The sequence below is a fragment of the Rhamphochromis sp. 'chilingali' genome (assembly GCF_963969265.1).
Source record: "Rhamphochromis sp. 'chilingali' genome assembly, chromosome: 6".
NCBI classification, from domain to species: Eukaryota; Metazoa; Chordata; class Actinopteri; order Cichliformes; family Cichlidae; genus Rhamphochromis; species Rhamphochromis sp. 'chilingali'.
This window is the reverse complement of record NC_137933.1, coordinates 21164954-21178316: the sequence shown is the minus strand read 5'-3', so window position 1 is coordinate 21178316 and position 13363 is coordinate 21164954. Positions and strand designations below refer to the sequence as shown.

The 13363-nt window shown below is 37.6% G+C and overlaps 2 protein-coding genes across 7 annotated transcripts; one reads left to right on the top strand and one right to left on the bottom strand.

The window, feature by feature from the left end:
- Nucleotides 1–118: 118 nt before the first annotated feature.
- On the bottom strand, nucleotides 119–6684 carry LOC308397855 (cleavage and polyadenylation specificity factor subunit 7-like). 4 transcript variants are annotated; one of them, XM_080884069.1, is made up of 10 exons: nucleotides 6592–6684; nucleotides 5982–6152; nucleotides 5352–5555; nucleotides 4347–4450; nucleotides 4110–4255; nucleotides 3675–4011; nucleotides 3365–3468; nucleotides 2138–2282; nucleotides 1675–2013; nucleotides 119–482 (listed from the first exon to the last, which is right to left on the bottom strand). In XM_080884069.1, exons 2-10 carry the CDS (start codon nucleotides 6069–6071, stop codon nucleotides 464–466), a joined length of 1488 nt encoding a protein of 495 aa, XP_080740195.1. In that variant the 5' UTR covers nucleotides 6072–6152; nucleotides 6592–6684; the 3' UTR covers nucleotides 119–463. The 4 variants fall into 4 exon arrangements, with proteins under 4 accessions (XP_080740195.1, XP_080740194.1, XP_080740193.1 ...); XM_080884068.1 differs by lacking the exon at nucleotides 6592–6684 and adding an exon at nucleotides 6351–6551; XM_080884067.1 differs by lacking the exon at nucleotides 6592–6684 and having other exon boundaries at nucleotides 5982–6551.
- sdhaf2 (succinate dehydrogenase complex assembly factor 2) lies at nucleotides 6674–13363 on the top strand. Of its 3 annotated transcripts, none has more exons than XR_013971852.1 (5): nucleotides 6674–6812; nucleotides 7445–7668; nucleotides 8066–8175; nucleotides 10180–10369; nucleotides 12542–13363. XR_013971852.1 is itself a non-coding variant. In XM_080884071.1 (4 exons), exons 1-4 carry the CDS (start codon nucleotides 6786–6788, stop codon nucleotides 10308–10310), a joined length of 492 nt encoding a protein of 163 aa, XP_080740197.1. In that variant the 5' UTR covers nucleotides 6674–6785; the 3' UTR covers nucleotides 10311–10600. The 3 variants fall into 3 exon arrangements, 1 of the variants encoding a protein (XP_080740197.1); XR_013971853.1 differs by lacking the exon at nucleotides 12542–13363 and adding an exon at nucleotides 10474–10600; XM_080884071.1 differs by lacking the exon at nucleotides 12542–13363 and having other exon boundaries at nucleotides 10180–10600.

The window sequence follows — 13363 nt, the reverse complement described above, 5'->3', positions numbered from 1 at the left end:
TTGCAAAGCTTAGTCCCCACACTTGTTCTATGCATTAAAACCAAGCAGCATGATAAATCTTGTAGCGAGACTTTCAGTAGTTTTACATTTTAATGTGTTAACAGTGGTCCAAACAGAGGCAGTTTAAATGATTTTTGTGGTCCCCAGTAAGCAGATAAAACAACTTGGATTTATGTTTATGGATATTTTTTTGTACATTTAATACAAAAAGTGATAAAATTTTACAGTTACATAAATTAGGGGGCGCTTCTGTGCATGCAAGCTTTGAAAGTTGATGTCCCAGCAACAATTCTACAGTCTTTATCTAAAATTACAGATCGTGGAGAACTTAAAAAAGAAAAGAAACTCAGTACCTTCAAAGAAAAAAAGTACACCTTGGACTTTAGAAGATGCATATCCGTAGTTTAATCTGGAATTCTTCTACTTTTGTCCCAAAAAAAAAAAGGCCTGTCTTTGCTCTGCTTCAGTCACAGGACTTCAGTCTAGGGATGGGAAAATAATACATTTTGAAATCCACAAATTTTACAAATCAGACCTACACTATACTAAACATAAAAGTAAATGTTTGTATGTTTTCAGAAATACATTTCCTAAATGGGTTCTGTCATTTTAGGATGCATCCTGTGGTGTTTCACACAGCAGTATTTGTGCTAATCCCTTACATATATCTTGACTAAAAGTTCTGCATTTGATCAAGTAAAATGTTTTCATTTTACTTGATCAAATATAGCTGTGCTCTGTCTGGTGCAGGCAGATTTAATAAATTGATCCACTGTAATATAGTAAATTTAGTGAGTTTCACTTTATGAACCATATACACATACATAATACAGTAAACTGCCAGAAGGATCCAGTCACCAATCCAAATATTTAAATTCAGATATTCAATCACTTCCATGACCATAGATGTATGAAATCAAGCACCTAGTCATGCAGACTGCTTCTACAAACATTTATGAAATGTAATGGAGCTCCTGCTCTCAGGACAACATACACTCAGGTAACACTTAACCATCTCTCTAAGTTCATATTAAACCATAAGTGACAGATGTGAACTTTACTGCTGAAGTTACCTCTTTTCATAGTACAGGCCTCAGATCTGATGAAAAGTACTATTAATATGAGAAGATATTAGCTATAAGAAGCTTTTATACATTTATAAACCAAAATGAAAAAACTGACACTAAATAATAAACTACTATTACATCACAGCACAAAGTGCTGCTAAATTCCTGAACAAATTGTTGAAGGTTGAAGGAAGTAAAGCACAGTTATTGTGCTCTACATGAATAAATCTGCATTATCAGGTTTACTGGACAAACTAAAAGATGTAAGTCTTATTTAAGTTTTTTGTACTTATTACTGTGTAATGAGAAACCTAACACGGATGACAGAACTTCTTGAGAGCAGGCGACTTGTGTTTTTTTTTGTCACCATAAGAAAAACAAAAGGTGAAATAAAAAATGGCTCATTTGTTCAAGTAAGTTGCTCCAGTGAGTTAGCAATATCGGAATGCAACCTATGTGGAACACACCTGGGCTTTCCTTCCATCAGAGGTCAAAATGTCTACTGGAAAAATAGTAGATATTCCAAAAACGTGAAACTGATTGATGGTAAAATATAATTGTAGTGTACAAATTAATATTAGTGAAAAACTTACCTAATTAGTGGTACCTGTCTTTGTGATCTCTGTGTCTTTCCCGTTCCCGTGAATACGCCTTTTCCCTTTCTCCACTCCAGGAGTGCTCCAGGTGTCTTCGAGACATTCCTGCATCTTCACAGACAGAAGAATAGTCCCTATCACGCTCTCTGTCACGACTCCTGTCCCAGTCTCTATCGCGCTCTCTGCCACGACTCCGTTCCTGGTCTCTATTACGCTCTCGACTCCGTTCCAGGTCTCTTTCACGGTCTCTTTCACGGTCTCGGTCACGGCTCCATTCCCTGTCTCTGTCCCGCTCTCGCTCTCTGTCCCGACTCCTGTCCCGGTCTCTTTTTCCAGAGCGACTTTGTTCACTGAAAAGAAATATGGTTTTGTAACAAAGTAAGAAATCTAATGCTAGGTCCAACCTCAGTATTAGTTCATATACATACATATATGGACAACAACGACAGCGTTTTGATAGGCAGTTATACAAACCTGTAGCCATAGTTGCCCTGGATAGAGACTAGACAATCCTTGAGTGATGTGACCAGCGTCTGGCATCGCTCATCTCCATACACTCTGGACTGCTTAATGATGGCAATGGCAGTTAATAGTGTTTCCATGGCCACCTGCAGGTCTCCTGATGTAGAAATTTGGGAGATATTAGAAGCATTTGTTTGTTTAGTAACGAAACACTTTAAAGTTCCTAGGGTTAGGTTTAATAAAAAGTTTTTGAAAATGGGCGACAGTTACTACAAAATTCATTAAAGATAGGAAAGTATCTCGGAACAGAAGCAGCAGGGAGGCTTGTTGAGTCAGAAGACATAAAGCCTGGCCTGAGGTGATGATTCACCTATGTGTATACAGAGACCCAGAGCACGCAGCCAAAAAAAGGCTGAGAGGGCTTTGGGATAAATCTCTGCATGTTGTTAAATGTGCCAGCCGAAGCTTCATCTTAAACTCCTCTCAAATCCCAAGTAGAAATAGTTAGAACTAAGAAAGGCTCTTATTTCACTCTGATAGAACTAGAGGAGGTAACAAAACGTTTGAAGAAAGTAGAAATTAAAAGTGTGCAAAGCTAGAAAAACATAACCAAAAACCTAAAGGTCCCAAAGACACAGATTGTGTTGTAAAAGCGCTGACAATCAAATCTGATTAAACCACAACCAAACAGTCATGTTTTTCTTATTTTGCCACAAATATGCTAAATGTACTAAATTCTTGAGTTACTCATTATTCTTTGTATCTTTCTTCAAAGGAGCCAGTCTTTCTTGTAATTTTTGCAACTGCAGTATTTTCAATAAACTGAACTGAAGTGGAGACCAAAAAAAAAACAAAAAACTGGCAGGCCAAAATAATAATAAAAAAAAACTATCTATAAAAAGTCATGTCCTTAAAAATAGGAATAATCTACCAAAGAACTAGAACTGTTGCAGAGATCAGACTGATTAGCATTAAAACAGCATTTTCAGAGCCTTTCAAATAATGCATAAAGTCTGTAATGATTTATGTACACAATACGGTATTTATTTTTTATCACTAGTAAAAACATGTATTCCAATTATATCTAAGACAAAAATATACTATGATATGTGTGTGCTTCCTAATTCAAGTGCAAGTTGTGTGGAACAACTTTACATTTTGAGTGTTTCTCCAACTGTCTGTTAATCATTGATAATAAGCATAAAAAAAACCCTGTGTCCCATATGCATTTATACTTACCAGCTGTTGCACCACTCACAGCTTTTGTGATGGCACTGCTGGCAATGGTTCTGTTTCTATTCATAAGCTCCTCCAAATGTTGATCTGAACTTTTAGGTGTGTTTCTGTAAAATAGGCAGTTATTAGTAAAAGTAACTAATGTTTTAATGTTTTCTTTTTTGTAACTTCCAGTCCTAAGTAATCTCTATTCTCATTTATGCCTCTCTGTATCCTGCTCATTGGTTCACGTTCCACTGGAGGTTTAATATGATCTCTCTGTAAATGCCTTTAGTGTGTCAGTGGCTAAAAAAATTAAATAATGTGTTCTCACGTTTGTTGGCTGTAAGCTTTGCTGCTGTGCCCATCCTGTGCTGGGCTGAAGTATGTGGGATGCATACCAAGAGACGGGTGGCTTGGGACAGGGACTGGATGAGGAGGGAACAGCGGGGCTGCCATGAGCGGAGCGATTGTTTGTGGCATATGTGGAAACAGGGGAGGTGGATGACCAAAAGAAGGGCCGGGTAATGGAGGAAAGCTGTTAGCAAGTGGATGTGATGGAAAAAGTGGAGGTATAGCAGACGGGGCGGTCTTCTGTGCTAATAATACTGAGAGAATCTCATCTGACGAATCAGATTCCTTGGTTTCTTTGTTAGTTCGCAAGGGTACACCTGAAAAAAACAAAATACATCTCCATGAAAAATGTTATCCTGACATTTAGTAATACAAACTAAATATAAGGGTGTTGTGAGAGTCGTCTTCCCCTTACGTTTGTTTGCTTCCTCTTCAAAAAAAGCAAGGTTCTGACAAGTGGCATAGCGACAGTCTATCCTTTCCCCGTTGATTTTACACTGTGGTACTTTTTCCAACATTAGTTTTAGTGACTCGTCTGACGTTATCACCACTTCTGCAAAGCTGCATCACAGAGTAGGAGATAAAATTTAAAAGAAAAATACAAAAATGCTTTATTTTTTAAAGGTTTCTCTATATTTTACACAATACTCACCCTCTTGACACACCATTACTTCTGTCCTCAGCAAACTTGATGTCTGCGATGTTCTTCACACCCAACCCTTTGGCCATAGATGTTAGGTCATTCTCAGTTACCCACTGCAAGGATGAGAAGGTTTGTAAAAAAGAAAAAAAACTGGTAGGGGGAAAGTCATTCAACTTTATGCATTTGCATTTGTATAGCGCTTTTCTAGTCCTTAAGGACCCCAAAGCGCTTTACACTACATTCAGTCATTCACCCATTCACACACTGGCGATAGCAAGCTACATTGTAGCCACAGCTGCCCTGCGGCGCACTGACAGAGGCAAGGCTGCTGGACACAGGCGCCACCGGGCCCTCTGACCACCACCAGTAGGCAAACATGGGGTTAGTATCTTACCCAAGGATATTTGGCATGCAGCCAGGAGGCAGCCTGGGATCGAACCACCGACCTTCTGATTAGTGGCTGACCTGCTCTGCCACCTGAGCTACAGCCACCCCATATGCCACCCCTTTATAGGTATAACAGATCATCTACTGCAGCAGTCCCCAACCCCCGGGCCTCGGACCGGTACCGGTCCGTGAGTCGTTTGGTACCGGGCCGCGAGAGTTAAGGCTCAGGTGTGAAATGTATGTTTTTCAGGGTTTTTATCGGTTTTCAGCGTTATTTTGTTATCGTTTTTATCGTTTACTCTGGTTTTCCTTGGTCTTTTCACGTGTGTTATGAATAAATTTTCTTTTTTTCAGTACTGGTACTAGTTTTATTTTGTTGTATTTATCCGCGACACCTTAAAGGCCGGTCCATGAAAATATTGTCGGGCATAAACCGGTCCGTGGCGCAAAAAAGGTTGTGCCAACTGTGTAAACAAATGGCAAGCATGGTATAGTGTGCTATCTGTCTTGGCATTATATAAAGAATCTAAAATCAGATTATTATTTATTGTTTTCCAGTAATGTTTAAGTATTAACAGTGTTTCTAAAATGGATGAAAATGTATTGGCAATGCAAAACTCAACTCACCCATGGGAAATGCCCAACATATACAGAAAGTCTCCTTAGATAGTTTGCTCTTTTTGGAGTATTTGCTTCTGTTGATTTATCCTCTTCCTTAGCTGATGTCTCCTTACGTAAGGACTCCTTGGTAGCAACATTCTTGTCTTGGTTAACAGAACCGGTTAGAACGGCATCAAAAAGTTCATTTGCTTCTGCAATTCTATCCAAATCCTGTGAAGTATAGAAAAAGAATAATTACAGCAGTGGGCAAAAGTCTTGTCAATGCTGCATATGATCACCTTTACTTTTCAACACACAAACTCTGTTAATTTTGTCTTTTAAAAAATATTTAACTAAAGAAATATACAACTAAAGCCCAAAGAAACTATTCCAAATCGGTTCTTTGTTAAATTTCATCCTTTTAGTTAAGTATTTTTCATGTCATAGGTGAGTTTTAAGTAGCTCAAAAACATACTAACATATATTCCAGTATTAGATAACGTAAAATTAAAAAAAATTAAAGGATGTGGCACCTTCCTTCTAGGAAGATATGTACCGCAGTTTTATTTTTTGACCGATTGTTTCAGTAAACATTATGTTTGATCGTTTCATAAACTGACCCTTTTTTTTTTGCATTGATTTCAATGCCAGACTCACCTCGTCGTTTTGATTCAGGTCACTATATAGATCTATATCTTTGTCCTCGGTGCTTGGTCCAGCTGCATGTTCTCGTCCTGCAGCAGCCATCCCGTGGGCCGAAGATAATTAATTACTTGCAATCCAGCTAGTAATTGTTATTTGTTTTAAGTGCAGCTCGCACATGCACACCTTAGAAATTAACACAAAGGATGCACTTTTAGAATTCAGAAATTTCACTTTTCCTTATTTTGTTAGCTAACGTTAATGTTCCGCTGGACTTAAAATAAACATACTGTGGCTAAAACTGAGTGTGACAAACCGAAAATATAGTCTGCGGAAATAAATGATAAGAAAGCTGAATTATGATGAAAACTTTCACAAACATACAAGGTATTTCATAGCACGAGCTACCAGTTTACTTCTCATTCGTTCTCTGATCAGCTTAAGCTAATGTTGCTACTCTGGCAGTTGGTGCAGCTGACATAGTCACCGGCTGAAAACAACAATCGACTTTTAGTTCCTGTAGTCAAGTTGGTTTAGTTTTTGGTAAAGGGTCAAGCATGTATTTAGCTAATGCATTTGTTTTTGAGTACGAAAAATAAATAAATACACAGATTAACTATATAACCTCTAAAGGTCCAACTGTGACGCCAGCTACGTTTTCCTGCAGTTAAACAAAACCACGTGTGGGCTGTGTACAGCCCTCCCTCCGGTAGTTTCCTGTGACCGTACTTGTGTAATTTCTGTCAGACAGCAGAAAAACATTTCGACAGGGGAGACGGATACGTCAAATTTGTGGACCTTAAAAGAACCTGGGTTAAAATGCTCTCTTCTATTGTCGCGAAAAGGGTGAGCTAGCGAGTAATTCGTCATTTGTGTATTTGTTGCTTGAAATCTGAATCTGTGGCCGTCGTAACGTCAGAGCTCGCCGTCTAATTCTAAACATTTTTAGCGTTAGTACGTTTAATGTTCAATAACAGGACGCAGTAACAGACTTAATAGTATTAAACAAACGGTTCAGTATTTCGCGAGGGTGTGGCATTATTATTGTCAACACTTAAATTGGAAGACTGAAAGCCAATTTAAATTAAACAGAAAACACAAATTCTAGATCATAAAATGAGAAAATGGTAAATAAAGTTGGATGCTGATACCTGAACATAAATTGAAAATACTTAAGAATATTTAGTCTCAGCATGACTCACAATTATCAGTGATGCAATGTCAGCTGAAAAATGCGAACAGCAGAACACAGTCTCTAAATTGTTCCTCATGCAACTTATTAAGCTGTAATGGCAGTTTAACATGTAGATCCAATGCCTGTATTAGCTTTTAGATAATAATTGCTACCACAATCTTGCCCAAATACAATGTTTGTTAGTAACTAGAATAATCAGATGTACTGACTCAGCACGTTCAGAAGACACAGTGGATTATTTTACCTATCACATGTGTCTTTTAATGTGTGCTTGTCCCATCAGCTGGTAACCGGGATGTGTCAGGCTGCTTGGAGACCAGCAATCACAGGGCTGGTGTCATCTCGTGGTTACCGCGGGGACTCTCCCGAAGACACAAAGGTTGACCTGATTGAGATCCCTTTGCCCCCTTGGAAGGAAAATCCAAGCGAGCCCATCGACATCAAGAGACGCCGCCTTCTCTACGAAAGCCGCAAGAGGGGCATGTTGGAGAACTGCATATTGCTAAGGTTGCTGAATTGTACTGATTTTGTCCGTGACCTGCGTTGTTCATTCATCCATCTCAGCTTTAAAGGATGTGTTTACATCCAGTATTTTTTTAAGCACGGTTTTAAGTTTGCCTACCATCGATCTTTGCTCCTTCCTTAATCAAATCCAGTGTAAATGCGATCAGTGACAATAATTCATATCACTGATTTTTAAATACATTCTTGAGAACATTTGAGTTTAAAATGAGGCTTTGGTGCAGTCTCATAGTAAAAATTTCATTGTATATGTGAGAATAATATTTTAAGCATTTTCAATCATTAGAGCTGTTTTTTAAGTTTTTGTTTATCATTGTGAAGGATTTTTTTCTCAGAAAACAGGAAGGAAGCTTCAGATCCTGATAAATTTTCTGTCTTGTAGCCTTTTTGCAAAGCGATACCTGAACACAATGACTGAGAACCAGCTAAAGCAGTATGACAGGCTGATTAATGAACCAAGTAACGACTGGGACATCTACTATTGGGCAACAGGTGAGAGCCAAGTAGTGTTTTTCTTTTTAATTTTGCAGACTCATTTTCATGTTTTGTCTCTGTTCTAGCTCTTAGTTGTTTTGGAAGTGATTTTAATTTTTTAATGCTTTGCAAATGTCTTCCCAAAACTCAGCTCTCTTCATTAAGTCCTCCAACACCTCCCTACAGCTGCTCTTACAACCCATGACAATGTTGGGAATGCTGCTACAACATGAAAAAAAAAAAAGACTGTCTTTACAAACTCACCTTCAGTTAGCTCCCTCCACATGTATTTTTAAAACCAAATAGCACTTCTGTTGATAGTTGTAATTAGCTATTCTTCTATGACCCCAAATCCAAAAAAGCTGGAACGCTGTGTGAAATATAAAGTTCAAACAGATTTCAAATCTCATTACTCCACGTTTTATTCAGAGTAGACCATAGAAAACATTTCAAATGTTTAAACTCTGAAGAAGAACGTAAATACAGCTATTTTGAATTTGATTCAGCAGCAACATTTTTTTTCTCTTCTTTGAAGAACGTTGGGGAACTTTCAGGACTGGAATCTTGTCCCATTCTTGTCTTATTTAGGATTTAGATGTTTTACAGTCCTGGCTCTTTTTTGTTATGTTTTACATTTCACGATGCTCTAAGGACCTGGGCTCTTCTGCTACAAAGCCATGATGGAGATGATGAAATATTCCAAGTCTTAGGAATTTTACGTTGAGGAACATTATTCGGAAAGTGTTCCACAGTTTAGTGCGGATTCAGGAACCTCTGCTCATCATCTGCCTCTCTAAGATGCTCTTTTTATACTCAATCATGCTACTGACCTGTTGCCAGTCAGAATCAGAATACTTTAATAATCCCTAAGGAAATTATGTGGGTTACAGTCCCTCCAAGACGATAACACTAACAGACTGAACTAATTAAATTATGCAGTATATTACAAAGTTAATAAAATATAAGAGAAAGGTCTAACATCTATACAAATAGCTCAATTTAAATATCAAGAATATTAATTTAACTAAATAGCTGCAAAATGAGGATAAATAAAATGGTAAAAAAAAAATAGAATAGTGGCAACTGTAGTAAAATGTTATTATTATTATTATTATTGATTTTTCTTTTATTGTTACTTATTATTATGTTGCAGGATGTTTGAGTTCAGATGAGCAATGAATGAGACTGTATAAAAAGTGCTACACAGATAAATAAACTTGCACATTAAAGCACTAAAGTTAGCAGAAGATGGAAGTTTGGGGCCAGACATTACTCAGTTACAGATATCTAAAAAGCCTTTGACTTGTTTGCAGCAACAAAGAAAACAGCAAAAGTCAATTTGTTTTCACCTTCTAACAACAAAATGTGTAAAACTCCAGTGGCTATGATTATTTATTATTATTTTGGTTTGTTTTAACTGACAGATAAGAAATAATAAATTGTATTTGGAATAATAGATGATGATGATGCTGTTGTTATAACAGTGCTTATAAATGAACTACACTTCACTTACTGTTTTTAAGCTTTATCCTTGGAACTCATTTACTTTTCCTGGATAACTTGGCTTTTTACTCTTGTAATTTACTCTAATTTGTTCCGGTCATTTGCCTTTTTGTGTGTGAAAACAGCTGAAAACAAAATCACTGTGAGAACAGCCTGAGCATACCAAACTGGCAGCATCTCTAGACAAATAAACTGTTGCAGGAATTCTGACAGGACTGGGACAAATAATTACAAAGCTGTTACTAAGTGATTAATTGAAATGCCCCTTTTTTTTTTTTTTTTTACATTTAGAAATTAATCAACAGAATTTTCAAAGTGACATAGATGTACTATTGGGATGAAGAGGGAATGATCTTATTTCAGTTGATGCATATTGTGCATCTTCTTATTATCACTGAGGCAAAATATGTTCCATCAGCCTACATCCGTTTCAATTTTATGCTCCTATATTGTTCTAAAATCGACTGAGGTGATTCTTTATTTTATGCTCTTTGCATCCTGGTCTTTTTATACTTACAGAGGCTCAGCCTACCCCTGACGTCTACCAAGGAGAGGTCATGGATATGCTGAAGGAGTTCACAAAAAACCGCAATCATGAACAGAGGCTGGACGCGCCCAGCTTGGAGTACTTGGAGAAAGAAAACCAGTGAGGTCTTTGGCCTGCAAGGCCTTTTACAGAGACTCATTAAATGAGGGTTTCGGAGTGAATGTGAGTGTAATAAATCTTTACAGAAATGCTTCAGAAGTTGAAACTTGCTCTGAATATATTGTATTATAAATGTGTGATTCAGTGATGTATATTCAAATTCCTAGGTTTGCTAGAGGCTTACTGAAGAAGCCACCTTTGACTAATGGCTGCAAGATGATTTGGAAATCAATTTTACTGTGCCTATTATTGACATTGTGGGTTATTTAATAAATGTTAATGCTTGTCTCTTTGCATTGCTGTGTCATTCATGACTGTGATTGTGCCTATAATGCCACGGTATTGGATCACGTGACTGCAGGAAGCCATGACTGACAATATAGACACTATTGTTACATAAGGAAGGTTGTGCAGCCTGCAGTGTGGGTTTACAGACACCAGAGGGAAGCAGATCCCTTCAGTTTCAGTGTCAAATTCAAGCTCCGGCTGATTTCAGTGTGGCGAATGGCTCGCCTGAAACCACACATATCTCACATACCTTATTTTTAATGCAGGATGCAATGTGAAAATATAAGCTATCTAAATAAATTACAATTAAATTTAAGCTGTGTATTTTTAAGCCTTTATTTACAGTAAAAATACTTTCTGTCAAGCTGAGTTTTGCAATCAAACCACATATATTATTGGTTAAAACCAAAAAAAGGTTGGGTTTTTTTTGTCTCCCCTTCTAGTAGATATGCATGTATTGACTAAGGGGAACATTTTTTTTTTGTCCAGTTATGTGTCATGTCTGTCCAGTGGAACCTTGTACTGAGTGCAGGAGGGAAATGCCCTCTGGCCAGGAGATGTGCACAGACTCTAAACAGATGACAAGCCCTCCTGTGTACGTCCATCGAATATTAATGCACACATGACTTGCAGCCAAGGTGTTACACAAACAAGGCAGACATGAGACTGAGGCAAATATATTCTCCTTTAATAAGGGAGAATATGTTGAGGAAGAATGACCTTCACTTGTTACATTGTCAGCTTTTCCTAAAATAGACCGAGATGATGTCAGAAGGGTTCCCCTCTGTGTGGTTTTTTTCCGTTTCACTGCCATCTGTCTCAGAGCTTACCTTTATTGCGAATGGAAATTAACCAATACTTCAACCATGAAGTTTATTTCTTTTATCCATTTCAGAGGAAAGCTAAACTAGTATGCTACATACACTTTTTGCAGTGGGTGTAAAGGCGATCAAGTGTTCACTCACCGAAAAGGTTGTGTTTGAACCTTCTGATTGGCTGAGGTTTGTATGTGCAGAATTATTTGCATGTTCTCCTTGTGCTTTTAAGGCTTTCTGTGCACATTTCAAAAACATCCATGTTAGATTTACCAGTTTACTCTGAAGTGATCAATTCATGGTGCACCCTGACTCTTGCCTTGGGTAAGCATGGGTATCTATTTAACCAACGACATGGACAGATATATATATATATATATATATATATATATATATATATATATATATATATATATATATATATATATGTATAAGACTTTTTGGGTTCTTTTTGTTCTTTTCTTAGTTTAATGCTTGTCAAAAAATGTTAAATTATGTAAGAACATGGAAAAAAGTCCAAAGACAAGGAAAAAAGTTTATAGCAGTAACTAGATCCACCGTGACTGGCTCTAACAATAAAAGACAGCCTACACGTGATTACTCAATCTAATAGCAATTTCAATGTGATTGATAATATAACGTAATAATATGAATGACACTGGGGTCTTTTTCTTATAAAACAGCTCCTTTTACATTCATTATTAAAGTTTATTATGCACCTAATACATGTGCATTAAATACTATACTTAAGAAACCATTAAAATCATTTTACATTGTCACTTACACATAAATGACCTCAATATTTTTATCACCATTGCAGCCGAGAGACCTGAATGTGATCCACTGTTGGTGTCACAATTCCTTGCCTTAAAAGAAAGAATAACACCTTAAGATCCCCCATGCAGGGGAAGCACAATTCAGGTCTTTATTGCTTTGAGGCTTGTTTAGAGTGTATATTCATCAGTTGCCCACACACACACCCACTGTGTCTATCTGTAGCCCGCCGCTCCTGTCATCCTCCACTGCTGCTTCCCGTGTCGTGACAGCTCTCTGTTTTATCCTCAGCACTGCCGTCACCCTCTGCTCCCCTGGAATTTCAATCTCATGTGCTTTTGTTTCCTTATTCCACCAGCACCACCTGCAGCAGCACCCCTAGTGCGCCTCTTGTCTTCCAATGCCTGCTGGAGAGCTGTGCGCATAAGAAAAGTGTCGAGCGAGGAGGCATGCCCGGTTTTATTCTGAAGACGGAAGTGTTAGATAAGTTGGTAAATTGAACACCCTCTGTCATCATTACATGCATGCACACTTGCAGTGAGACAGTTTAGTGTGTAGGAGGCAGAGCAGGCAATTTGCTTAATTCTAGAGATCAGTGCCGATTCTAAAGATCCATGTTAATTACCCTTAAAACCAAGCCTCTTTTTTGTTGTTGTTGTTGTTTGCCTGAGCTGAAGGAAGAGGAAAGCAGGGAGCAAATGTGATTTTATGTATTTCCACCATTGGATGAATTAACTGAAATTTTATCTGCTGATATGTGTATTTGGAATTAAGCTTCTACACAGAGGTGGATGGAATCAACACCCAAAACTCTTTAGACATCTTTGGACGAAAACTGCACATTAAGAGCTCTTTGCAAACAGACCTCTGTTACGTTAGATAGCATTTTGATGTTGGTTGGGTAGCCAACCAGCCACATTGTTTGTGTTATTTTACTGACATAGATAATCATATTGCAAACCTTTAGGTTGGTCTTGCATAGAACAATTTAATTTATGGTACTCCCCTTCAAGCTAGAGCTACATGCGTATTATTTTCATACATAATGTTCTTCAGACCAGCTACTTTTTTTCTCAAACTTGAAGTACATAAAACAGACAATACTTCTGTAATTTTGATTAAATTGGATTATGAATGCATTCCATTTTCTTAACTGGTTATTCAGCTTAGAGTCACCGAG